Genomic DNA, 27,358 nt, shown 5'->3' with positions numbered 1-27,358 from the left:
GTACTGTTCCTGCAGTAGAGAAAAACCCATACAGGCTCGTGCACACATGTTTAGTGTTTGCATTGAAGTTGGCACCACAACAGTGGTAGCACAAATTGTAAAATCTGCAAGGTTCTCTTATGGAAGACAGAAAGCAGTACTATGTGCAAGGGGATTCTTTAATTTATGTGCCAGAGATAAAGCCTTAGGAAATTTGTGCTTTCAGTTTTCAGTCTGAATTTAAGATGTCTTTTATCCTACGTTTTTTGTTGTAAGCTAGTTCTTTGTATGGTGTAAAAAAGCAGTTTCATATAATGTATATCTTAACTCAACTTGGTAGGAGAAAATAAATTCTTGTTTTCGTTGGTTAAGAATCTTAAAATCAAAATGTGATGCACACTACCAACTGCAAGAGAAATTCTCTTCTGTGATCCATAGATTTTCTGTCTGCACTGTATGTCAGTATTGCCACCTTTTAGGAGAACTGCTTCTGACATCAAGGGGAGTTTTGCACTAGAATGACTATAGAATATATAATAAAGAGCCTCTCTGATTTACATAATTTTGCTCATGTGGTGTAAAATGTTATTGCCTTTGGTTTTGTAAGATTTTAAGAATAATCTGGTACTAACATTATCCTCATTCTCTTTTCCTATAGCTTATGATAGATACACCTACCAGTCCTATTACAAGCGGATTGCCATTGTTCTTTGTCATAACTGTAACAGCCATAAAACAGGTATGAAATTAGCCTAAATAGCATGATTCCTTTTTAAACAGTTTCTTAATCTTTTCTTTAAATAGTGTAGTCAGGATTTGTTAGACACTCTAAGCAGTAAAGCGCACACATAGTTTCTAGAAAGAAATCAGTAAATGTGTTTAAAATGTTGCCCGCCAGAAGCTTAAACTGGGGAGCTCTGCTTAGCTGTCAGGCACCCAATGACTCATTGTAACATCCTTAAATGCACAGGAATGACTGTCAAAAGACATTTTTGTCTAGACTTTGTATATCAATTGTTATAAGACCATTTCCTAATGCCTCTCACTTATTCCCTTGGCACACCTCAGTACACATTATAAAGGAATCCTCGTACATAATACAGACCAGGAAAGAGACTTGGGGTGGGTGATGCATTAAAAGTACCTGCGTGTTGTTTGGCAGCAGTTAAGAGAGCCCCAAGAGCAGCATAGAGAGCTTTTCTTGCCAGTGTAGAATGGTGCCCTAGGCAGGAAAAGCTTAAGTCCTCCCCTGGGGCAGAAATCTAGGCATTCACACAGCTGTCAGATGATTGGAGGTAATCACTTTACAGTTACATATTGATTAGAGGCAGAAAATCAATTAATATCCTAACCTTACAAAAATATTGTTTGTAACCTAAACAAAGAGATCTGACTATATTTCACTATCCCTGAAGTATATTAATGCTGGTAGGGCTTTTGGCAAGGCTTAATTGTTACCTGCAAAATAGGATTAAAATTCAACAACTCGAGATATCTGAGCCATTACTGATTATCTTTGAGAAGTCATGGAAGATGGGAGAAATTCCAGAAGACTGGAAAAGGGCAAATATATAGTACCCATCTATAAAAAGGAGAAATAAGGACAATCTGGAGAATTACAGACCAATCAGCGTAACTTCTGTACCTGGAAAGATAATAAAGCAAATAATTAAGCAATCAATTTGCAACTATCTAGAAGATAATAAGGTGATAAGTAACAGCATGGATTTGTCAAAAACAAATCAAGTCAAACCAACCTGATAGCTTTCTTTGGCAGGGTAACAAGCCTTATGGATAGGGGTGAAGCGGTAGACGTGGTATAACTTGATTTTACTAAAGCTTTTCATACTGTCCCACATGACTTTCTCATAAATAAACTAGGGAAATGCAACCTAGAGGGAGCTACTATAAGGCGGGTGCAAATCTGGTTGGAAAACCGGTCCCAGAGAGTAGTTACCAGTGGTTCAGAGTCATGCTGGAAGGGCATAACGAGTGGGGTCCTGCAGGGATCAGTTCTGGGTCTGGTTCTGTTCAATATCTTCATCAATGATTTAGATAATGGCATACAGAGTACTATAAAGTTTGCAGATGATACCAAGCTGGAAGAGGTTGCAAGTGCTTTGGAGGATAGGATTAAAATTCAAAATGATCTGGACAAACTGGAGAAATGGTCTGAAGTAAACAGGATGAAATTCAATAAGGACAAATGCAAAGTACTCCATTTAGGAAGGAACAATCGGTTACACACATAAAAATGAGAAATGACTGCCTAGGAAGGAGTACTGTGGAAAGGGATCTGGCGGTCATAGTGGACCGCAAGCTAAATATGAGTCAACAGTATAACACTGTTGCAAAAGACAAAAAAAACCAAAAAAAAATAAACCCACCATAATTCTGGGATGTATTAGCTGGAGTGTTGTAAGCAAGACATGAGAAGTAATTCATCCACTCTGTTCCGCTCTGATTAGGCATCAACTGGAGTATTGTGTCCAGTTCTGTGTGCCACATTTCAGGAAGGGTGTGGACAAATTGGAGAGAGTCCAGAGAAGAGCAACCAAAAAAGGTCTAAAAAACATGACCTATGAGGGAAGACTGAAAAAATTGGGTTTGTTTAGTTTGGAAAAGAGAAGACTGAGAGGGGACATGAAAACAGTTTTCAAGTATGTAAACGGTTGTTACAAGGGTGAGGAAGAAAAATTGTTCTTTACCTCTGAGGATAGAACAAGAAGCAATGGGCTTTAAATTGCAGCAAGGGACGTTTAGGTTGGACATTAGAAAAAACTTCCTAACTGTCAGGATGGTTAAGCACTGGAATAAATTGCCTAGGGAGGTTGTGGAAAGATTTTTGGAGATTTTTAAGAGCGGGTTAGACAAACACCTGTCAGGGATGGTCTAGATAATACTTAGTCCTGCCACGAGTGCAGGGGACTGGACTAGATGACCTCTTAAGGTCCCTTCCAGTTCTACGATTCTGTGAACTTCAGAATTATATGTGGAATTCCCCAAATGGCAAGGGTAAGACGGTCATTCAGGATATGAAATACTGAAGTGATCTTTTTCTGTTTGTGTGACTCCCCACCGTTTGCTGCACCCATTTCAAGACACATCACAGAACTCCATAACTCTGTTAGACTGGAGCCAATCAGTTGCAACGTTGCAGTGGAGGGAGTAGAGGGAAGAGAAATAGTGCCTCTTAAAATTAGGGTATTAAAATACTTCAAGATGGTATGATATTTTAAATCCAGTAAGTTTTGTGACCACTGTAGGCTGTCTCCAGTCTGTAGCAGGATTCCATAGTGTGTGAGGCATCACCAGCATGTTGTGGTGAAGTACTGTAGAGCAAGCTCTTTATCATGAAAATGCAACTTACAATGTAAAAACATTTTTGTTACATAACTGCACTCAAAACCAAAACAATCTAAAACTTCAGAGCCTACAAGTCCACTCAGGCCTACTTCTTGTTCAGCTAATTACTAAGACAAACAAGTTGGTATTACATTTCCAGGAGATAATGATGCCCGCTTCTTGTTTACAATGTCACTTGAAGGTGAGAACAGGGGTTTGCATGGCACGTTTGTAGTCAGCATTGTAAGATATTTATGTGCCAGGTATGCTAAACATTTGTATGCCCCTTCATGCTTCGGTCACCATTGCAGAGGACATGCTGATGATGATCGTTAAAAAAAAAATAAGGCATTAATTAAATTTATGACTCAGCTCCTTGGGGGAGAATTGTATATCTTCTGCTGTGTTTTACCTGCATTCTGCCATATATTTCATGTTATAGCAGTGTCGGATGATGACCTAGCACATGTGTTCGCTTTAAGAACACTTTCACTGCAGATTTGACAAAACGCTAAGAAGGTACCAGTGTGAAATTTCTAAAGATAGCTACAGCACTTGACCCAAGGTTTAAGAATCTGAAGTGCCTTCCAAAATCTGAGAGGGATGAGGTGTGGACCATGCTTTCAGAAGACTTAAAAGAGCAACACTCCAATGCGGAAACTACAGAACCGGAACCACCAAAAACGAAAATCAACCTTCTGCTGGTGGCATCTGACTCAGATGATGAAAATGAACATACGTTGGTTCGCACTGCTTTTGGATCACTATCGAGCACAACCCATCATCAGCATGGACGCATGTCCTCTGGAATGGTGATTGAAGCGTGAAGGGATATATGAATCTTTAGCAAATCTGGCACGTAAATACCTTGCAATGCTGGCTACAACAGTGCCATGTGAACACCTGTTCTCACTTTGAGGTGACATTGTAAACAAGAAGCAGGCAGCATTATTTCCTGCAAATGTAAACAAACTTGTTTGTCTGCGTGATTGGCTGAACAAGAAGTAGGACTGAGTGGACTTGTAGGCTCTAAAGTTTTACATTGTTTTATTTTTGATTGCAGTTATTTTTGTACATAATTCTGCATTTGTAAGTTCAACTTTCATGATAGAGACTGTACTACAGTACGTGTATTAGGTGAATTGAAAAATACGATTTCTTTTGTTTTTTACAGTGCAAATATTTGTAATCAAAAATAAATATAAAGTAAGCACTATACACTTTGTATTCGGTGTTGCAATTGAAATCAATATAGTTGAAAATGTAGAAAACATCCAAAAATATTTAAATAAATGGTATTCTATTATTGTTTAACAGCACAATTAATTGTGACTAATTTTTTTAATTGCCCAATTAATCATGAGTAGTTTTTTTTCTTCACTTGACAGCCCTAGTTCCTAATGTGTATTCTTTTTAGCAGTTGTGTTGCTCAGAAACAAGAGAATTTTAATGGCACTGGGATTTACATGACCCAAATAAGCCTTCTCTTCTTTCTTCTTCGTTAGAATCATAGAATATTAGGGTTGGAAGAGACCTCAGGAGGTCATCTAGTCCAATCCCCTGCTCAAAGCAGGGCCAACCCCAACTAAATCATTCCCAGCCAGGGCTTTGTCTAGCCAGGCCTTAAAAACCGCTAAGGATGGAGATTCCACCACCTCCCTAGGTAACGCATTCCAGTGCTTCACCACCCTCCTAGTGAAATAGTGTTTCCTAATGTCCAACCTAGACCTCCCCCACTGCAACCTGAGACCATTGCTGCTGCTTCTGTCATCTGCCACCACTGAGAACAGCCTAGCTCCATCTTCTTTGGAACCCCTCTTCAGGTATTTGAAAGCTATCAAATCCCCCCTCCCAACCCCCCTTCTCTTCTGCAGACTAAATAACCCCAGTTCCCTCAACCTCTCCTTATAAGTCATGTGCTCCAGCCCCCTAATCATTTTTGTTGCCCTCCGCTGGACTCTCTCCAATTTGTCCATATCTCTTCTGTAGTAGGGGGACCAAAACTGGACACAATACTCCAGGTGTGGCCTCACCAGTGCCAGATAGAGGGGAATAATCACTTCCCTTGATCTGCTGGCAGTGCTCCTACTAATACAGCCCAATATGCCGTTGGCCTTCTTGGCAACAAGGGCACACTGCTGACTCATATCCAGCTTCTCGTCCACTCTGCAGGTCCTTTTCTGCAGAACTGCTTAGCCAGTCGGTCCCCTGCATGGGATTCTTCCTTCCTAAGTGCAAGACTCTGCACTTGTCCTTGTTGAACCTCATCAGATTTCTTTTGGCCCAGTCCTCCAATTTGTCTAGGTCACTCATTGTTCCACACCCTCAAAGAATTGGGTTAGCCTTCTGAGTATTAGTAACATAAGACTGTAAACTTGGAAACACAGAATACGGTACTTCGGGTTTTTTTCTCCATTCATTAGTCATGTGTGGGATCGTCCAATATCAGGTCATTTTTTAAATAAAGTGTTCTGTTTCCAGGACACTCTTTAACCCGAAAGAAGAAAAATCTCATTCAGTGGCTGAATTCAGAGTATAATTGGGCAAAATGCTTATATTTTATGTATAATAAACACCATGTATGGAGGTGATATCAATTTTATAAATTAAGAACCAGTTGATAGATGATAAACCTATCATACCCCTTTGACTGCCTCAATAAACTTTCCATAGAAATATTTCCTCTGTCAACCCCCCCCCCCCCAAATTAACCCTAGTCCAAGGTTCAGGACAAGCAAGATTTAGTTCTGTATCAGTAACAACTTTTCTATATGTGAATATCAAAACATTCAGGTCCAGTGTCTTGTGGCATTCCAAGGCCAGAAACAATCTCATTGGGGTTGTGATATTCCCAGCATTTCAGTGAGACCCCATACTCCCTTCTAGGTCTGCAAGGTTCCAAGAAAGCAGACTGCTTTGTCATATTTTTATGTACGGAAAAGCAATAAAAATAGCTTTCCAGTTTTTTTTATGGTTGCTTGTGACCTCTGTACAGTTGGAATCATGGTAACTAATCTCCGCAGCTTTGCAGGTGGAGAGAGAAAGATGAAAATACACACAATAAGGCTTCTAAAAAATCCTCTAAAACATCCCTAAAGCAGATTTCTTTAATATTGCATATGACAAGTATAGAATATATGATGGTGTATAAGATGTGGTATAAATTTATAAAGATACTGGAGGTAGTACTTTAGAGTTGGTTGGCTGTTTTGTCCATTTGAGGCAAAGTAAGGTAATGAATCTTTCTCAAGCGTCAGTGGAAAGTGACTTCTCCATATTAAATGAAAATGCCCTTGAATATTTGTCTCACTGAATTTACTATGTTATCAAAAGTACCCTAGATCTTCACAGAAAACTGTGACCTTTGCTGTAATCTTTAGAAGTAGTTGATGAACACACTTTTAGTACTTTGAGTAGCATTCAGCTTTTTATATAGAAATGGTAAATCTGCTGCAGGCTTCGCTTTTTATCAAGTCAAACTTTATTAAATGTTCACATCTGAATTTTATGCACAGCTGTGAGCTTGCTTACTCGCTCACCAGGCCTACTTTGAATTGAGAGTACAAGACACATATACTTGTGAATGAAACATTGGTAGAAAAATTATTTAACAGTGAACCATAGCCAGAGTTAACCAAGAAACAGCAAAATACATTGCTGCTAAGAATTACTGGCTCAAGAACTTCTCTGTTATATACTTAGATTTTAAGCTTCTTGGCGCAAGGACTGTCTTTTTGTTCTGTGTTTGAGCACCCTTAGCACAATGGGGTCCTGGTGCATGACTGGGACTCCTAGGCAGTACAATAATACAAATAATATTAACATTAATCTTAGTTTCAGGAATACAGATAGCCGTTTAATTCATATGAATGCTGGACAATCCATTGTCTCCTGCATATCAAAAGTATCTTCCAGGATATACCTATTACTGTCTGTCCACAAATTTATTGGGAGATGTACAAGTAAACAAGTAATATATTAACTGATGTACAAAGAAAATATAAAACAGGACATGTACCCTCCTTTGATTTTTTTGAATATCTGGAGGGGAAAATGTTGGATGGTCTTCTCTATTAAAAATCCAGGTTGATTAGTCACTCTAAACCTTTGCCCTGGCACGCTCTGGATGAATTAAGACTTTGTACCTGACTGTTTTTCTCACATACGCTGTCATTTCCACTTGCTCAACAAAACATGAATGTCAACTCCACACCATAGAAGTTAAAATCTCTTTGCAAGAACAGGTGCCTCGGCTGTTGCTCAGAAAGATGCTAGAGCAAGCTCTCTGGGAATTGCATAGTTCAACAGAAAAGGGGGTTATTTTAATAAATCAGTAAATGAGACACTGGGAATGATTGTTTCTATTCCCTACTCAGTTGCCTTAATCCACTTAGACATTGTGAGGCTCTCAGGTTGCATGAGCAGTTGTTTTAACTCTTCTTATGGAACCTTCACCGCAGATATTTGTTTTAAAATAGTAATAAGATTCCATAATTCTACATTACATGTGCTATGTTTTTTTATCTTTATTTAACAAATCTGAAACTAGTGAAAACAGAGGGTGCTTCGACTGCACAGTGATGGGTGCAGTCGAACCTGAATAGAACAGAGGTCTGGTGACATGCTTTTGGTCACACAGCTGGTTGCTTGTTTGCAAAGCTATGGTGCCTCAAACTACTTTGTTACTCTTAGAAAAGTATATAGCTGTTTAAAATATAACATTCAATCTTGTATTTCTGCAGGGGTATGAAGACTGGTTACGACATAAAGCAGACAATGAAGTAAATGGAGCTCCAGTTTATGTTGTTCGAAGTGGTGGCCTTGTAAAAACTAGATCAAAAAACATTAGGGTATGTATCTAGTAACTAGCAGAAAACAGTGTATTTCTTCTTTAGAACTATAGTTATGCCAGTTCATTTCAGCAAAATGCTCATTTGCTGCATTGCAATTTTATGGTGGTCTATTGCATTATAATTTTGAATAACTGTTAAAATAAATTCTTAATCTATTCTTTTTCAAAAGCATACTCTCATTTTTGTTTATCTTTCAGGTGGGTGATATTGTCAGAGTAGCCAAAGATGAGACTTTCCCTGTTGATCTTGTACTTCTGTCCTCCGATAGAGTGGATGGTTCGTGTCATGTTACTACTGCTAGCTTGGATGGAGAAACTAATCTTAAGGTTGGTAATCTAAACATATGCAGTTTTGTAGTATGAAATGCAACGTAGAAATAAGAGTCAAATCAACTTACAGCCTTTGCTAACTTAGTAAAGGCCAGCTTCCTTAAATTTCTCTGTTAATGACTCAAATGGGAGGTTTTTGTGTGTCTAATTTTACTTTTTTTAAACATTTCTCACAGCTCCCACAATGTGCTAGCAAGTATCAGGGGGTAGCTGTGTTAGTCTGTATCCACAAAAACAACAAGGAGTCTGGTGGCACCTTTAAAGACTATCAGATTTATTTGGGCATAAGCTTTTGTGAGTAAAACACCACTTCTTCACATCTGAAGAAGTGATGGTTTACCCACGAAAGCTTATGCCCAAATAAATCTGTTAGCCTTTAAGGTGCCACCAGACTCCTTGTTGTTAATGTGCTAGCAGTTTTACTAAAAGTAAAGAGAGTGTCTAGGTTCTGTACTTATCAAAATATAGTTAAGATAAAAATTAACTTATTTGAGCACATAGCAAGGCTATTTTTAATATCACGATACGTCATAATCTGCTGTTTTACCTTCTTGTGCTACACATAAGATCTTATTCTGCCACCCTTACTCAAACTGAGTAGCACCCAACCCCCTTGAAATCAGTGGGCTTACTTTTTAAGTAAGGTGTACTACTCAGTGAGAGTAAGAATAGCAGAATCTGACCTTTAGTTATTAGGTGTATCTTAATATATCAGAACTGTAGTATCCCTGTTTATTTTATTTTTTGGTTTGAGCTGCAGTATATTAATAGGACCAAGAACCTTGCTTGATCTGGTAATGTAAGAAATGTTATAAATGGTAATTAACTTGGCCAGAAAAAACCCACATTAATCACTTTTAAGGAACATTATTGCAGTACTTTAAATGGTAGTTTGCAGTGTCATAATGGTGAAACATCTGTCAGTGTACAAGATGTGATGCTTTCATATACAAAATCCATGACCCTTTTCAGGGTTCCAGAGGCTTTCCTTGACCAAAGAAATGCCAACAAACTAGTACCTTTCTGTATCATTGAGAAATTCTCATATATAGAAATGTGTGTTTTTTCAGACTCATGTTGCAGTCCCAGAAACAGCAGTATTACAGTCAGTTGCCAACCTGGACACACTCGTAGCTGTTATAGAATGTCAACAGCCAGAAGCAGACCTATACAGGTGTCATTTTATTCTTCATAATTTTGAAGTTGATTTAAACGCAAAATTTCTGATGGTGGTTAATTATATGGATCTTGCTGAGAGGAAAGTTTCTCTCTGTGTATTGTTGTACATTTCAGGTTTTATTAAACAAATGTCGGAGTTTGTATGTAAATCCCTATGCTGCTTAAAGCTGCAAAAAGGGAAAGAGCCTTCTGATTTTTATTGTTTACATTTTAACTCCAACATGGTTCTACATCGCTTGTTAAGCAGTAAATTTGTTCACAACTTTTAAAAGTAACAGTGCTTGAGCAGGAATTGTGGAAAAAGACGAGCTGTACGTGGTTCTGCCAAAACACTTCAGTCCTGAATATTTAACTCCCCTTTCTTTGGTTATAAATTAAAGTGTCTCAAATTGTGTGATTTTGTTTTGATTTTCTACTAAGACCATATACCCCAAAATTTACTTTCATTTACAGCCTAAGCAAGATTTGAACTGTTTCCCAGTAGCAAAAGAGTAGTTTAGTAAACCCTTACTACACCAACATGTCTCATTTAAAAGCTACTGTCAGCAAGCAGTGTAATAGACTTTTTAAAAGGGTGTTTTCCTAACAAATGTATGCTATGTGTAGGTCTATGACCCTGTAAATATTTCTTACTCATAGCATAATAGTAACTTTGCATGATTTTTTTATTAATGACTAGCTTTAATAGAAGCTGATTACTAAAATGAATATACATGAAAGTTATCATATTATGTGGACAGTAGCTTATTTTAACTGAGTATTTGGATCCTTGTGGAATTTCAGATTCAAAACATGAATGTATATTTGCTTAACTAGTTATTGAACACTGAATCTCAAGTGGATTGTAAAGGTCATAGAATTAGTGATGTCAGTAAAGAACTAGTAAACCAATGATAGTGAACTTTTACAGTCATTTCATATCAGGGTGTTATAAGGCATACAAAATATTTTTGACATTTCAGTCACCGAAGAATTTGAAAGTAACTGGATAGTTTATTCATCTACTTTGTTAGATGTGAAATTACTATTCATTTCAGATGAAAAATGTACTGGTAACTTTGCCTTTTTTTTTTTTTTTTTTTTTTTAAAGGAATTATATTTCTTGATTGGAACATGTAATCATTTGGTAGGGGGAGGTTCAACCAACTTAACAAAAGATATTTTTTATCTGATTTCATAAATTGAGTTGTATGGGTTATTTCTAAAATCACTCAGCTCATTTTCTTGAAGGGGGGATGATTCATAGCTCTTGTTGATGACTTCTTGAAGCATACCTCAAAATTATCACCAAGGTTAATGTATTGCCCATTAATAAAACAGACTGTAAATCAAGGATGGGATATTCCATCTGGCGCATACCGCATTTATGTTATGCTTTCCTTGCATTAATGAAATAAAGACTTTTTTTATATTGGAGTTTGTACACCAACATTCTGGCATATGACCTTTTTTCATAGATTTGTTGGAAGAATAACTATAAGTCATCAAATTGAGGAAATTGTGCGGTAAGTAAAATGTTTGTAAAGCTAACTTAATAAAACTTTAAAAGCTAAGCTAAGGTGATCGAACATGACCATCATAAAATTATCATGGAATGGAAAAGGGTAATAGTTTATTATCCAGATGCTACTTCAACTCCATAGTAAAGGTTGAGTCAAGTAAAACTAGATTAGACAGTTGAAGTAGTTAAAACTAAACTTACTTGTTTTCCAAAGTTTAGTTTATAGTAATTTTAAGTGTTAGTTTCACCACTTGAATTAACTTGCTTTTTGTAAAGTTGGCATTTGAATATTTTTAAAATGTGTGTATGAAGTTAGCATGTCATATTTGTGAGAAGTGTTGTAACTTACAATTCTATGTCTTGTAATGCAGTAGATACCCATGGCTTGATGATCAGAGGCACGGAGCACTCTCCGCTCCTGTTGCAATCAGTGGGAATTACTGGCTTATTACCCTGCTGGGGCTTTTTTTTTTGTTTTAACATTTAATAAATGTGCACTATCACTAGGTATTTAACTACTTAAATGTTGCAGAGCGTATAAATGCACAACACCTGTGAACATGCCTGGTGTAAGAGGTTTTCCTGTCCATTGAAATAAATGGAATACGCATTTAAAATGCGGCAAAAATTATCAAAAGGGTCAAGCAGTAAAGAAGTTCAGAGATTTAAGACTGGATTTTCAACTGATATTAGCTCCCATATAGGCACCTAAAAGAAGTGTCCAGAGTTTCAAGAGTACTTAGCGCCCAGATTGAGAGTAGAGCTGGTAGGTGTTGAGACCTCTTGAAAAGTTGGTCCTCTCTATCTTTAAAATGTTCTTTCATACATAATAAATGTATTCATTAACAAACCAGTTCCTTCCTATGACTTGTTTGATATTTTAATGCCCAAGAAGTTCATTTTTAATTGTTTTTGTTGTTCAGGCATAGGCCTTAGGGATGAAAGATCTATCTTCTGTCTCCACACTTCATTTGAGACTTTGGTCAAATCATTTATTCACCCTGTACTTCAATTTACTCATCTTTAAAACTGACATGTTTACTGAGCTCACAACCAAATTGGGAAGCTTACTTAATTAACGTTTAAATAAATTTTTATATCTTCAGATAGAAGGCACTATATAAGTGCTCAATTATAAACTTGTTAAAGAGATTATTCAGTTAAGTGGGGAAAAAGGCCTTAAAAAAATCAGAACCAGTTAAGAATGAACTTCTTGGACTGGTTCTGATTTTTTTTTATTTATTTTTTTTAAGGCCCTTTTTCCACTAACTGAATAACCTCTGAAACAAGTTTATATTTCAGCACTTATATAGTGCCTTTTATTGGAAAATTATAAAAATCATTATAAATGTGATTGAAGTGATGCTCTCAATACCTCTGTGAGGTTGGTAAATATTATGTCAGTTTTAAAGATGAGTACATTTGAATAAAGGGTGAATAAATGATTTGCCTGAGCTCTTTTCAAAGGTCTTGCATGAAGTGTGGAGACAGAAGACACATCTTTCAGCCCCAGAGCCTATGCCTGAACAACAAAAACAGGGCATTCCCAAAGGTTTTCTTTCGGTTGCTACCACATTTGCAGGTCTTCAGAATATATTATTGCCAAGCTTTTCATGTTCAGCTCCAGGATTAATCTCAAAATTAATTCAGTTGAAAAGTATAGCAGAACCAGTTTAAACCATGTGTGATGACACACTTACAGCTCCACCAGTAGACAGAGCTCATATCTCTTTACCATCAAAAAGAAACCAGGTTTGCTTGTACTGCACTGATTGAACTATGTATTCTGAGCTAGCTAAACTGCTTTTATTGACTGTAAAACCATTTGAGTCCAGCAATATGGGTACGGCTTCTTAGGAGAACATAATTTACCTGAACATGTAAAATCTTCTCTTCTTCAAGTGTACTATATTGCTTTTTTTTTTTTTTCCATTAAAACTTTGCAAATCGCCTAAGAAATATTTACATTATAAGAAATTTTACTCAGGTTTGGGTTGAATTCTTTCTAACAGTGATTTTATACCGGAAAAAAATTAAAGCAAATGTCACACGCTCAAGTGCATAATTTCCACATACAGTTACTGTGGTTGTAGATGCAACTATGGCAATTGCTTGTGTAGCTACAGTTAGTCTAGCATAAAAGTCTGTCTTTTGAGAACACAGTTTTTTAAATCTGGGTTATGTTTTCAACTGAACTTGAAGGATCAGGTACTTTGTTTATGTAAATGGTAGTCATGAGCTATTGTTGCTACTGGTTATGAAAGAGTGAAAAATCAACACTAAACTGTACAGGAGGCTAATAAGCTGTACATCTTAGTGTTTAGTTTTTAATTCTGGTGTCTGCCTCTCCATTGGAGTTTTTTTCCATTTCAATTTCTGTTGGAACCACTTCAGGCAAAATAAGGAAATTTTACTTTTTTTGCTTGACTTTAAGCTAACTTTTTTGACAATTTCCAAAGATGGTCCAAACACTGGGATGGAACATATACATACCACTCTTACCTTAAATTAACCTTCCTGATAACTACAGCTGTGCTTTCCACAGCACCAGTTTCAGCTAATACAAATTAATTTAAAGGGATCCTTAGAATTCAAAATGTGTTGATGTCCTAGATTTTAAAAATAGCCATTCTTAAATATTGTGCTTTAAAAAAAAAATGCTGATGTATCTATTTCTTTTTAGACCTCTTGGGCCTGAAAGTCTGTTACTTCGAGGAGCAAGATTAAAAAACACAAAAGAAATTTTTGGTTTGTAGACATCGAAACATTTTTAACAGTGTCTTCTTAAAACATGTTGATGAATTGTGGCCTAATTTTCTCCCTCATATTGAAGATATTTTAACAGCCCTACTGGGGGTTACCTGTAGATGGGGTATGATTATGGCTGAAGGGGACGAGACTATGACCAGAGAGCCCTGTGGGATATCAAATCTGTCTTTCGGTTTAATAATGCAGTAATGAGTCCATTAGATAGGTGGCTCTGACACTGCTGTCTGTTTCCAGTGTTTAAGACCTACTCTAGGGCATTTATATTCTGACCTCTATACCCTTAATTATTTATCAGGGAACAGTACAGACCTAACATTGAGCAGTATTAGCAAGTGCTAAAATTAATTCCAAAACTCTGCTTTATCATCACAGAATGCCACCGAAAAGTCTAACTAGCCTCACCATGCTGTCTGAGTGCACATTACAAGTAGCAACCCCTCTAATTTTTGTAGAAAATACCAAGCTGTACCTGAACAGAAACTGAAGTATTCTGTTTTTTTCAGGTGTTGCTGTGTATACGGGTATGGAGACAAAGATGGCATTAAATTACAAGAGTAAATCTCAGAAACGATCAGCAGTAGAAAAGTATGTACTGTATGTGTTATACTGTCTTATTTATGTGTAGAATCTAAACTCGGTGTTTCAGCAGTAATTAAAAAAATTAATTGCCTATGTTTTTGTCAGTACATAGACAAAGAGAGCTATTGTAAATGCTAGGCCTTCTGCAGGCTGGTGTAATTGTAATTTAAATTTCATTTTTTAATACTGGTTATCTAATTTCATCACTTCATTACTTACAGCTTCATTTTGCAATAGTGTGCAAAACTAGTTTGATTGCTCGCTCTTACAAGGAAGGATTAGAATAATAAAAATAAGTCAGTTTTTCCTCTAAGGCTGTGTTGGGCAGTCCTCACACAGAGACTATCTAAGGCCATAATGCTACTCCAGAGTAGGCAGGAGGAGATTATTCAAGAGATGTGAGGTGCTCCTTTCACCGGGGGTTTGGAGTCTGTGTTTTATGGTAGTCCCAACCGTTGTCACTCTCTTGACACATCCTTTATTAGGAGGTTGCATCCTGCGCTTGCAGTGGGATGAACTCAGTCGAAGTCTTAATTTCTATCTCCTGAATTCTGATTTTCTCCCCTTCTTGTTCTGTGTGGGTGCTTGTCCCTGTTACATGGTCTGCGGTATTATTAGAGAAGATGCAGACTCTGAAAAGAATGTCTCCTCAGGTGTATATGGAGCACTAACTATCTGAAGATACTGGAAAATGCAGTTTGCCATGAAAAAAGTATTTTTTGTTTAATTTCTGGAAAAAATAATTTACCCAGAAACATTATGTGAGGGATATTAACTCCTTATACAGATTGCAAGTTCTATTTTTAATTCTTGGCTTGTTGTCTTTCCAGTCTAAAAGGCTGTTAAATGTACTGTTTTGACATAACTCTACAAATGGAACTCATTATACCAAATTTGTCTCTTAAAAATATTTAATTTGTTTTGTCTGTGCAAGTTGTTAAAAGTGCAGGCTGTCCTGCTGACATTCTTTTACAACCAAAGAGTTAATTACCATATATACTCTATCATAAGCCGGTTCATTTATAAGCCGACCACCCCAAGATGAATAAGTAAAAATGGAAATTTTTTATGACCGATTCATAAGCCGACCCTATAATTCAGGGGTCAGCAAACTTTGGCTCTCGGGCCATCAGGATGAGCTGCTGGTGGGTCAAGATGGTTTGTTTACCTCAAGGGTGTGCAGGCACGGAGGTAAACCTAAGTAAACAAAGTGTCCCGGTGTGCCAGCTGCTTACCTTGATGGGCCAGGACAGCAACTGGTGGGGAAATTTTTTGAGGGGGAGAAACTGGGGATTAGGGGAGTGCTGCCTAGGACCCCCACACTCTCCCCATTCCATCCCTTCCCACCTTATCTGGGGAGGGCCAGGGGAGGATGTCTCTGGCCTGGCTGGAGCTGCTCCGGCAGGCTGGGTGCCACAGCCTGCCAGCCCCAGAGCTGCAGCTGCTTCGGAGGCTGGGGGGAGAGCAGCGTAGCCAGAAGCAGAGAGGCTCTGGCCCCGCCTCTTCTCTTCTGGCTCTGCTGGCTGTGCTGCCTCTCCTTGCCCCCTCTGTTCGGGGAAGGGGCTGTGTCCCACCTCTCTCCCCTATACCCGTTCATAAGCCAACCCCCTTCTCTGGTGCTTCCCTTTTTTACTTAAAAAATTCGGCTTATGAACGAGTATATACGGTATACTAATGTAGTCAGACACAAACAAATCTGTGGGATGCACAAGAAGCTGCTGTATCTTTCCCTCCCATCGTTTAACATTTCCCATGCACTGACATCAGCTCTGACCTTAATGAGTATTGACTGGGTTGAAAGGTGGTCACTGTCCAGTCAAGGTACTGACAGGCAATGCCGTGGAACTGCATTTTCAGGTAGCAAAAAGGGAGTGGCCTTGGATTGGATCTCTGTATTGGTCTTCCTCACTTCCTTCATATTCTAAAGTGGTATTCGGAAGAGAGGGTGTCCTTGGAACAAGGATAATAAAAGTTAATTCCCAAAACTCCAAACAGCACCTGTTTCAGGAGACAGATTTTGATAGTGTTACACCTTAATCTAACCTTCAATTTACAATAACTGCAGAAATCTACTGTAATTTAGTATACATTCTAGTCAAATGTAGTATTCCATTCCTGTTTGCCATTGTTTCCATTTGTCGCATAAAAACTTTCCTGTTCTTTGAAACAGACACACTGAAAATATTTGCCAACAAAACATTTTGTCATAGTTAAAATTTAACATTGCTTTCATACATTAAGGAAAAAACAGAACAGAATACACTGAAATAGTATTTTTGTGTCCTCCTAGGTCTATGAACTCATTTTTGATTATCTATCTAATAATCCTCCTTTTTGAAGCAGTCCTGAGTACAATCTTAAAATATGCATGGCAAGCTGAAGAAAAATGGGATGAACCTTGGTATGACCAGAAAACTGAACATGAAAGAAACAGCAGTAAGGTAATATGTGGTTATGTAAAACTACATATTGAGTAAATACACCCATAGATACTAATAGTATGTCTGAACCTGAGAATACTGCCATTCTTGGATTTAGGCATGGCAGCTGCATAGTCTTTCATAGATATAGTTGGAAATCAGTATTGCTTTAATTTAGCCTTTGGAGGAATCCAGCTTTAGTTTTAGTCCTGTTTCTGAAGTGGGGGAGCACAAACTGTCATTTCCTAGACTTTTTGTTTCTTTTGGCAAGGCCTAGTTTTTGATCGTTTTGGTTTTTCGTAGGGTATATTCACAAGGCTCTGTCACAGGGTTCTGTGTGTTCATCTCACATTGTTTGATGGTATCTTGCCCATCCTTTTATGTTAAAACAAAGGCATTTTTGGGATTTTGCCTATTTTGTGCACTGCCTGTTCCTGTGATTTTTATTATATTTTTTACTTTGGGAAATCCTGTCATGCTGGTATTCTTCAAGTAACTTCCCTTTGCCTGTAATTTCACTGCTTTGAAGACATTGCCAGACAGAATTCTCTTCTCTTTAGAGTTTGAAGGAATTCTTTGAAGAGATGTTCCATTGGATCTTATAGTTTACATCTCTGGAGGATATCCTTACTTAGTCATTTTTTTTCTTTACTTTTATTTTAAATTTCTGAATTGTTTTGGGGGGCCTCCTGCTTCCCATGCAGTTCAGGAGCTTATAGGAAAGTTTGAGAGGGGTTGAAATTTTCAGAGGTACAAACTGGAGTTAAATGCTCATTTCCCACTTACTTACTTTGGGAGTTAGGCATGTAACTTGCCTTTGTAACTTTGGAAATCTCCCCTCTAGACTCTAAGGCAGTGGCAGTTGGTGTGTGCTGACTAGTCATCATACAAATATGTAAAAGGATCCAAATTGTTGGATTGAAGAAAGTTCGCCCAAGTTTCACACTGCTGCTGTAAAATAAAATGGAAGAAGATATGAGGAGCTCTCATTCAGGAACCTACAGCTAATGTTGTATTGGTACCTTTATTATAACATGTGACTTTCCTATGGGTTTATGATGTGAATGTTCTTCCAGATTGAACTGGAAAAACATAAACATCATCTCTTCCTGGATGTCACTTTTTTGTAAATTACATTTACTGTTAAGTTGAGTGTTAAACTTATCAAATGCTCTTGTACTAGCTTTAAAACAATCTTATTTAAAATTTTAATTTTGCAGAGTATTAATGAATTGAAGATGTTTCAAAATTGCTTAGTGACCATCATTTTAGGATCTAAAACTACTTAAAGAATCTCCAGTTTTTTGAAGTAGTCAGTCAAATAAAGGTGTATTTTTTTTCTTAATTTGTATAAAGTAGTTGCAATATAAATGAGAAGAACTTCTGGAGCCATTGTAGTGTGTTGGGGAAAAAACAGGATAAGTATTTACTAAGCCATTCGATCCCCTCATCCTCACCTTCAAGGCTATATGTAACCTTGCCCCTTTCTTTGATGTCATTTCCTCCTACTTTTCCCTCTTAATCATCTCTTTTTCACTTTGTTGCTCCCTTTATCTTTCTTCAGTTCTTATCAGCCACCCGCCCCTTTATATCTCCATTAAATACGAAGTTTTTTAAGAATTCCTTCTAGCTTCTGCCGCTGCCTTTTCCCCCAAAATATCTTCACACCCTCCATTTTCTGAGCTACTACACTGTACCATGACTTTGTTTATCGTGTTTCTTAGATTTGAAAATCTTTAGGGCAGGGAGCCTCTGTTTTGTAAATCACCATGTAAACTTACAGTGCTGATTAAATAGTTATGCCAACATTCCCTCGTTAGGAAGAACACTTTTTTTTTTATTAGCAAAATATCTACTACGTTTCCACTCTATTCCTGCACATTGTTCTCCTACTCCAGTATATTTCAATGGAGTTAAAAGGTATGTTTCAGTTCTTCTTGTCTCAAATATCCCTTTTTAAGCTTTCAGACATTGGTAGGAATTTCCTCAAAGATAAGTTTATTGCTGAGATTGTCACACTAATTATCAAGATAATACTCAAAGAAACTAAAATTGCATTTCATCCTTGATTCACACCTTTTTCAAAGTATGACTGAACTATGTTGTCATCCTTTAATATAGAAATTTCTAGCTTTTGTTACTTTGTAAAGCTACTTTAATGTGATCTTCAATATCAAGTGTAAATTATGAATACTATAGATAAATGGGTAACTGTGGAATATCTGTTGCTTTTAACTTGTTTTGCCTTCATAACTTGTGGATTGTTAGTTTGTAATTGGCTGTTTTGTGCAGTATGTGATGTGAGTTGGTCACCTCAATCCAATTCCTAAAAAAAAAGTGTTTGCATTACAGAATCATCAGCACACTTAATATTGCACCCTCCTTTACAGTCTCAGCAGAGAAGACATGGATTGATGGGCTTGAGAACTGAAATATCCTCTCATCGCTAAAGGCAGTCTGTCTGCATCAGTCTTAAAGACACATTGCTGGGGCACTGTGGTGAAGTCTGCATTGTTGCTACTTGTGTTGTACCTCTTCTGTGTATATATAGAGGACTTCAGTCTCCTCCAGTACAGGCAATCTGATACCTTTCATAATGCTGAAACACACTTAAGTGACCAAGTTCCGCTTAATGACTCTGATAATCCTTTCCTTCTCTCTCTCTCTCATAGATTCTGAGATTTATTTCAGATTTTCTTGCTTTTCTGGTACTTTACAATTTTATCATCCCTATTTCGCTTTATGTGACTGTTGAGATGCAGAAATTTCTTGGATCTTTTTTTATTGGCTGGGATCTTGACCTCTATCATGAAGAAACAAACCAGAGAGCACAAGTAAATACTTCAGATCTCAATGAGGAGTTAGGACAGGTAACAATAATGTTCATTTTTTACTTTTTGTTTAAATATCAATAAGGAAAAGTATTAGTGACTTCATATTGACTCTATTTTGAGCAACTCATAGGAGTTTGAAAATAAGATCTACATATCTGACATGATCGCAGAAATACATATTTGAAGTCTCTTTTAATGTTAGCAAAATAAGTTTGTGATATATGGGGAGATGGTAATAATTTTTCTGTATTAAATGTACTTTATTCCAATTTGTTTTCTTTTATATTACCCTAGGTGGAGTATGTGTTTACAGATAAAACTGGTACACTAACTGAAAATGAAATGCAGTTTCGGGAATGCTCTATTAATGGCATCAAATACCAAGAGATCAATGGCAAACTAGTTCCAGAGGGGTTGACTGAGGATTCCCCAGATGGAATTAGACTGAGTCTTGTAAGATTTTATTTTTCTTCAAACTGAATAAATACTGATGAATATTTCAGTTTAAATATTATTTCTTGGTGTGTTACGTAGAAGAAGAAAAATTTCTGGAAGGATTTCTGGTAGTAAAAATGGTTACAGAAAGAGTGGTAGATGTAAGGCAGTTTGAGAAATTTGATTTTTTAAATACCTTATTCTGTGGTACTGTAGAGTAATGCATCTTGTTTTAGAGAGATAAACTTGGCTTATGAACTGCTCTGTCTTTTTATAGATGAAAGAGGAAGAGCTTTTCTTGAAAGCAGTCTGTCTCTGTCACACAGTGCATATCAGTGCAGATCAAACCGATGGCATTGGTGATGGGCACTGGCGTGCCAATGGAATAGTGTCTCAGCTGGAGTACTATGCTTCCTCACCAGATGAGAAGGCTTTAGTTGAAGCTGCTAGCAGGTGAGTTCTAAGGCCAAAATTGTGACTGGCACAGCATGGCCAACAGCAGCTTCAAAAGTGAACAGGGAGATTTCACAGCCCTATGTCTAATTACTACAGTTTACTGCAAAGGGGTTTTATATATATCACACACCCCATCCAGGCATTTTTTTATATAGAGAAAGTTTTACTTCTGGATTAATTGATAGAAAGTAGGCAGCCCAGGGACATGGTCAATGGGGTCTCTACACATCACGGTTCCACTGGGCCACTTAGAAACTTAGGCAGCTCACATCCTTCACAGGTAGACTATGATTATTAGCCTTCTAGCACAGTCTTAGACTAGATTAATAATGAGGCACTGAGACATTGCAGAATATTTTAATAACTATTACAATTAAATACTTAAATACTCTGGCTGCAAATGTCTGTTTTAATTCTCTAGTTTATAATACTCCAACCTTAAAATTGGATTGCTGTTTAATACTTTCATTAGTTATTTTAAAAATAAGTTAGGATATGTTACCAGGACCTGTGAACACTTTGAATCAGTTGATCAAGCTTAAACAAAGCAGACTGTTTTAATTGTCATATCTGTGTTTTGTTAATATTTAGGAAGATGCTGGTATTGCTGAAATGCAGTTATAATTGGGCTTAGCAAATTAGTCTGTTACGGAATATGTAAAGTGTATATTTAGAATAATAAAGCACATAGTATACTTTAAAGTAGACTAGATCTGTAGGAGATGTAGAAACCCCCACCCGATGTTAAACATTGGGTGGTTAAAAAAAACTATAGAAACTAATTCTATCAAACTTAAATGGAAGGCATATTCCTCATGTTACTATGTTTCACACAGCATTGCATCATCTTTACTACAAAAGAGGCATAGAAGTAAAGAGTATTTTTAATTTTCTGGAAATTAGATCTTTTTTCAGAATATGTAATACTTTTGCATTATTTAAAAAATGGCTCTTCCACAGACTCTCATGTTAATGAAAATAGCAGGCAAACCTGGTTTTTTTGTTTTTGTTGTTTTTTTGCACATTTTAGAGTTGGTGTTGTATTTACTGGAACTAATGGGGAAGGTATGGAAGTGAAAAGCCTTGGAAAACCAGAAAGGTATTTCTTTCATATCACATTTATTGTGGTTCTCAAAGGACAGAACATTATTTCATGTGGATTAGTATAATATTGTACTTTATATTATCTTTATCCTTCCTAGCTGGAAAGCACAGAATATTTTGTTCCTCTTGCGTTCCCCATAACTCCCTTTTTCTGAAACCTTTGCATATGATGTCCTTGAAATGGTAGTATTCAGTATTTTTTAATGAGAATTAAATGCATGTAACAATGGAAGGTGTGTGGGTGTGTATATATGAAGATGGCAACTGTCATACATGTGCATTTTGATCATGTCTCAAATTTTTCAGCAAGCAGTTGAGAATATATGGATATTTGCATTCTCTGCATTATACCATAGAATTTTTTTTCTTGGTATGATCTATCTTAGTAATAACATGACTGAAGTCAAAGTTTTCAAACCTCTTAACTTCCTTTGGAGCTCTTAAATAACATTTTCAAAAGTGACTTAGACACTTAGGATCGTAAATCTTATTGAAAGTAAATGGGCCTTAGGTTCCTAACTGACTTAGCACTTTTCCAAATGTTACCCCTTAAGTTAATACAAGATAAGGCAGCAAGCTAGCAGCTGAAAGTAATTTCCAGACCCCAAGCTAGTATTCAGTAAACAAAGATTTCCATTGGGAAAAAGAACATGGCGGGGAGGGATAGCTCAGTGGTTTGAGCATTGGCCTGCTAAACCCAGGGTTGTGAGTTCAATCCTTGAAGGAGCCATATAGGAATCTGGGGCAAAAATTGGGAATTGGCCTTGCTTTCAGCAGGGGGTTGGACTAGATGATCTCCTGAGGTCCCTTCCAACCCTGATAATCTAACTCTCGCCAGACAGAGGCTACCAGTACACCACTGCTGAAAAATAGCAGGTGAGAAAGCATGTATAATAGTCCCCATTTGTACATAGTATAGTTCTTATAGAATGTCTGGAGCAGAATAGGGGTTTGGGAGATGTTTTTATAACTTGTATTTAACTGTTTCCTACTGGCATTTGTTTCTAAGAAAAGCTGCTTTCCTTTCCCCTCTGTCTCCCCAGGTTTAAATTACTTCATGTTTTGGAGTTTGATCCAAATCGTAGACGAATGAGTGTCATCGTAGAGAGTCCCTCTGGTAAGCAGCCAGATCTTGCTCAAAGTTGTAATTTGTAAACTGCTAAATGGTGCATATGCTCAATTTTTACTCTGTTTTTTCTTAGGAGAAAAGCTCTTATTCACAAAAGGAGCAGAATCTTCCATTCTTCCTCACAGTAGAGGGGGAGAAATAGACAAAACAAGGATTCACGTAGATGAATTTGCTTTGGTAAGTCAAAATGTTCAAGATCTGAACCAACTAATAGATCTTGGTTGCTCGTGCTACTGCTCAGAAAACATAGTGGACGTGTACAAAAGAACTGTGGGCCTCTGTTATGTGGAAGGGGTATTGTATGTATGTGGCACAGCCTTTGCGAGATCTGAACCTAACACCACTAAATCAGAACAAATGAGTATGTCTTCTAATTTGATTTGATTGATAACTCAGTGTAACTTATAAAACAAAAAAAAATTGATTTATAGTTTAAAACTCATTCAGATTTAAATTTGGCAATTGCATCCTAAGAAGTCACTGTTACTTAGGCCAGTTGGGAACCCATTCAGTCCTTTTCTGGCTGCTGTCTTTTAACCGATCCCCTTGAATCTCTGGTCAGCTCTTTTTGTTCCTTCCAATTACAATATGTAGGGTCTTAAAGCTGCATTAGTGGCTTAAACCAACCAAAAGCCTTAGTCTTGAACAGATTAAACCACTCTATCTAAGGCTTTAGATGAATTTAAGATGTTTATGCAGCTTTAAGGCCCTAGGTAGGTTTAAACTAGGAAAAATGTTCAAGGAAACATAATTTAGGGCAGTGCTCTTCACTATTTTTGAAGTGGGGGCAATTTTGGGAAAAAACCTTCAACATGAGAGCCACATCAGCCTGACACAGATGGTTGAACGCATGTCCGACACAGACGGTTGAACACTCTTTGTTGGTTGATATGGTAATATTACAGTTATTGGTAATATTGCTTGGAGTGCAGGAGGGGGTATGGGGGGCTGGCTCTTGGAGGGGGCTCAGGGCTGGGGCAGGGGCTTGGGGTGCAGGAGGGGGTGAGGGGTGCAAACTCTGGGAGGGAGTTTGGGTGCAGGAGGGGACTCCAGCCTGGGGCAGAATGTTCAGCTCTAGGAGGGGGCATGGGGTGCAGGCTCTGGAAAGGGGCTCAGGGCTGGGGCCGGGGCTTGGGGTGTAGGAGGGGGCATGGGCGGCTGGCTCCGGGAGGCTGCAGGTTGGGTGGTGGAAGAGCTATTCAGAACCTGCCCCAGGGAACAGCACTCCAGGAGCAGCTTGGGGCCGGGGCTGCTCAAAGTAAGGGACCAACATGCACTTGTGGCCCCTGGAGGGGCATGTGGCTCTGCGCGCTGTCCCTCTCTGCAGGCACCGCTTCCACAACTTCCATTGGCCACAGTTCCCTGTTCCTGGCCAATGGGAGCCATGGGGACGGTGCTTGCAGGCAGGAGCAGCGTGCAGAGACCTCTGCTCCTCTCCTTACCCCTAGGGCTGTGGGGGGCGTGCTGGCCACTTCTGGGAGTGGCGTGGGGCTGGGGCAGTCAGGGAGCCTGCCTTAGCTGCAGCCTCACTACTATCGGAGAGCACGATTGACAGTGAACTTCACTTAGGGTCCATGGGAGCCACCACTGGCTTGCGGGCCGTGCAGGAAAGAACACTGATTTAGGGGGACTAGTCAAGAGTGGAGAGGCACTTACATGGGGAGAAATTCTAAGATTCCATGAATTCAAATGCCAGCAATTTGCAGGTGACACTGAGCTCTATTATTAACATTTTTATGCCAATGTCATCCTTGCCCCCATCTCTCCGAGGATCTAGGAGAGGAAGATTTGACTGAAGCTATACCCAAGCAAGGTAGAGGTTATGTTTGCAAGCAACAGGAAATGCTTAGAAAAGCTTCCAACCACACTGAGATCGTCTGTTGAGGGAATTTGTTCCCAAATCCTCAAAATAGACCACAGTCTGAGTCTTTCTAGACTCCTCAAGGATACTGAACTCTCATACAGTGCTGGCTGCGAAACTGACTAATTAGGAATCTCTAGCCTATTCTTTCCAATGACAGCTTTTCCTTAGCTGAACACTTTTGTTACCATCACACTGTACTACACAACTCAAAATGCATGTACAATTTTCTCATACCTGTGAGTATAATCTGCAGTGTTCTGTCACTAGTCAACATTTGGCCTGCTGGTGCTTTTAAAGTCAAATACATTCCTTCTGCCTCTTCCAGGCTTTCCATTATGTTTCCTTCCCTCAATGTCTTCTAGTTATTTATTTTTTGTGTTGTATGGTGCTGAGCGCATTTTTGGCACTTAACCAAATTTTAGCTTGGTAGTAGTAATCTGCCTTATCTAAAGCAACTGGTCAGTTTTTTAAGGTGTCCATTATGTGTATTTTTATAGGATATAAATATTGTACTTGTACTGCTTTTCATATGCTTTTAAATCATTTTATGAACATTTATTATCCCTGAAAACGTACGACATCTTGTTTGGTTGCAGAAAGGGTTAAGAACTTTATGTGTCGCCTATAGAAGATTCACAGCTGAGGAGTATCAGGAAATAGACAGACGCCTTCATGAGGCTAGAACTGCCTTACAGCAACGAGAAGAACGACTGGCAGATGTATTCAACTTCATAGAAAAGGATCTGGAATTACTTGGGGCTACAGGAGTAGAGGACAAGTATGTTTTGGGACTTCTGCTGATTTCTCTACAAAAACAAAGCAAGCTTCTGTTTTATAATTCCATGATGGTGCACCCTTCTTTGTAAAATTGTCCCGACAGAGTAATAGATGGCCGCTTATCTTCACTTAAATAAATGCATACATACACTCAACGAAGTCTTAAATGTAGTAAACATGTTTTGCAACGTGAGACTTGGTAGTTCCAATAGCGTGCTATGTGCTTTACAGACAAGTTTTCAAATGTCTACCTTGTAAAGTGCATTCACAGTCAGACTGACTTAAATGTATGGTAAGGCTTCCAGATGCCTCCTGGGAAAAACCTGAAAAGTAAATACTCTTGAGGCCCTTCTACTTTTATGCTGTATTTTTTAAAAACTGTTTTAATTAGTCTCAAGATAAATTCTGATGATTCCCGATTTGAGGTCATAATCTCTTTAACAATAGATTGCTGAATAAAGTAGTGTGATTTGTGTAAGATTATAATTTCAGGGTGCAGCTAGAACTCTAAAAGGTTTTTCATGTATTTTATGGAAATATTGCTAAAAGTAAAAGAAAAATAGAAAAAGATACTGAATATAGGAAACTAAAACTTTTCTTATAAAAGATTTTTTTAAAATATATACAGAAGATCTCAGCTTAAAAGTTGCTGCAAGTTTGAAGTCATTTCACTTAGTAGAGGTAAACTTTAGATTGTACTTTGCTGAGGTCTTGATTAGACTGGGTGGAAATGAAATTGGCTGAATACATTTGTGAATAGTGTTAGGAAAACCCTTCTTGCATCCAGATAAGCCAATTTACAGGTTAAATATCCTACCATATCATAACTGCCTATTTCAAATGTGATTGTGTACCTTTTTATCACACGCTTTGTTATAGTTAAATATTAAACCCAATCATAATGTGGACTGTTTCTTTGTAGTGTGTTCTACCAGTTAGTGAAGATGTTCTCTATTTTCAGACTCCAAGATAAAGTCCAAGAAACTATAGAGGCACTCAGATTGGCTGGTATCAAAGTGTGGGTACTTACTGGAGATAAGCATGAAACAGCTGTTAGTGTGAGTTTATCTTGTGGACACTTCCATAGGACCATGAACATCCTTGAACTTGTACAACACAAATCAGACAGTACATGTGCAGAGCAGCTGAGGCAGCTAGCCAGGAGGTAAAGTACCATATGTGGCAATCTGAATTATGTTATAACTCTGGATTATTTATTTTTTATTTCTCAAGTTTTATGACAATTAGTCATTTTAGTTTATTTACATGCCTAATATATAAACTTACTCTGTTACTAATAAAGCTGTTGCTTCTGAAAGTCTGAGACTTTTTTTCTCAACTTGTGTGATTATTTGTTGTGAATATAGTACTTGCTTACTGTAACTAAATTAAAATACAATGTTGTTTTCAATATAATAATGACCTCTTTTTTCTGAATAGAATAAAGGATGATCATGTAATCCAGCATGGGCTGGTTGTGGATGGGACCAGCCTCTCTCTTGCACTCAGGGAACATGAAAAACTGTTCATGGAAGTTTGTAGAAATTGTTCTGCAGTGCTGTGTTGTCGCATGGCACCCCTGCAAAAAGCCAAGGTAAGTCAATATGCAATATTAATGGTTGTTTTCAAATATAAGAATGTTTAAATTTGTAAACTATATTGCATTGATTATGATGACATCCTGCATTCCAGAGCTTATTATAAAGTTAAGTATTGTGAACTTCTTCTCAGAAGAATAGTTAGTATACCTGAAAACAGAGACATATTGCATAATAAAGGTTTGGTTCTCAAGCATTGGCTTAGCA

At 37.7% G+C, this 27,358-nt stretch overlaps 1 protein-coding gene across 3 annotated transcripts in view; it reads left to right on the top strand.

The window, feature by feature from the left end:
• ATP11B (ATPase phospholipid transporting 11B (putative)) overlaps window positions 1–27,358 on the top strand; it is a 115,597-nt gene that overhangs the window by 39,778 nt on the left and 48,461 nt on the right. For all 3 annotated transcript variants that reach the window (XM_077825773.1, XM_077825772.1, XM_077825774.1), the window contains exons 4-20: window positions 638–718; window positions 8,067–8,174; window positions 8,375–8,503; window positions 9,577–9,680; window positions 11,143–11,190; window positions 13,870–13,934; window positions 14,459–14,540; window positions 16,825–16,975; window positions 19,627–19,824; window positions 20,083–20,241; window positions 20,501–20,676; window positions 21,710–21,778; window positions 22,827–22,900; window positions 22,986–23,089; window positions 25,373–25,554; window positions 26,515–26,718; window positions 26,994–27,147. In XM_077825773.1, coding sequence (XP_077681899.1) covers window positions 638–718; window positions 8,067–8,174; window positions 8,375–8,503; window positions 9,577–9,680; window positions 11,143–11,190; window positions 13,870–13,934; window positions 14,459–14,540; window positions 16,825–16,975; window positions 19,627–19,824; window positions 20,083–20,241; window positions 20,501–20,676; window positions 21,710–21,778; window positions 22,827–22,900; window positions 22,986–23,089; window positions 25,373–25,554; window positions 26,515–26,718; window positions 26,994–27,147 — 2,088 coding nt within the window. The remainder of the gene's footprint in view (window positions 1–637; window positions 719–8,066; window positions 8,175–8,374; window positions 8,504–9,576; window positions 9,681–11,142; window positions 11,191–13,869; window positions 13,935–14,458; window positions 14,541–16,824; window positions 16,976–19,626; window positions 19,825–20,082; window positions 20,242–20,500; window positions 20,677–21,709; window positions 21,779–22,826; window positions 22,901–22,985; window positions 23,090–25,372; window positions 25,555–26,514; window positions 26,719–26,993; window positions 27,148–27,358) is intronic.

This window comes from Eretmochelys imbricata, chromosome 9 (genome assembly GCF_965152235.1).
Source record: "Eretmochelys imbricata isolate rEreImb1 chromosome 9, rEreImb1.hap1, whole genome shotgun sequence".
Lineage (NCBI taxonomy): Eukaryota > Metazoa > Chordata > Testudines > Cheloniidae > Eretmochelys > Eretmochelys imbricata.
Note: the sequence above shows the minus strand (reverse complement) of the source record. Positions and strands in the feature narration are given on the sequence as shown.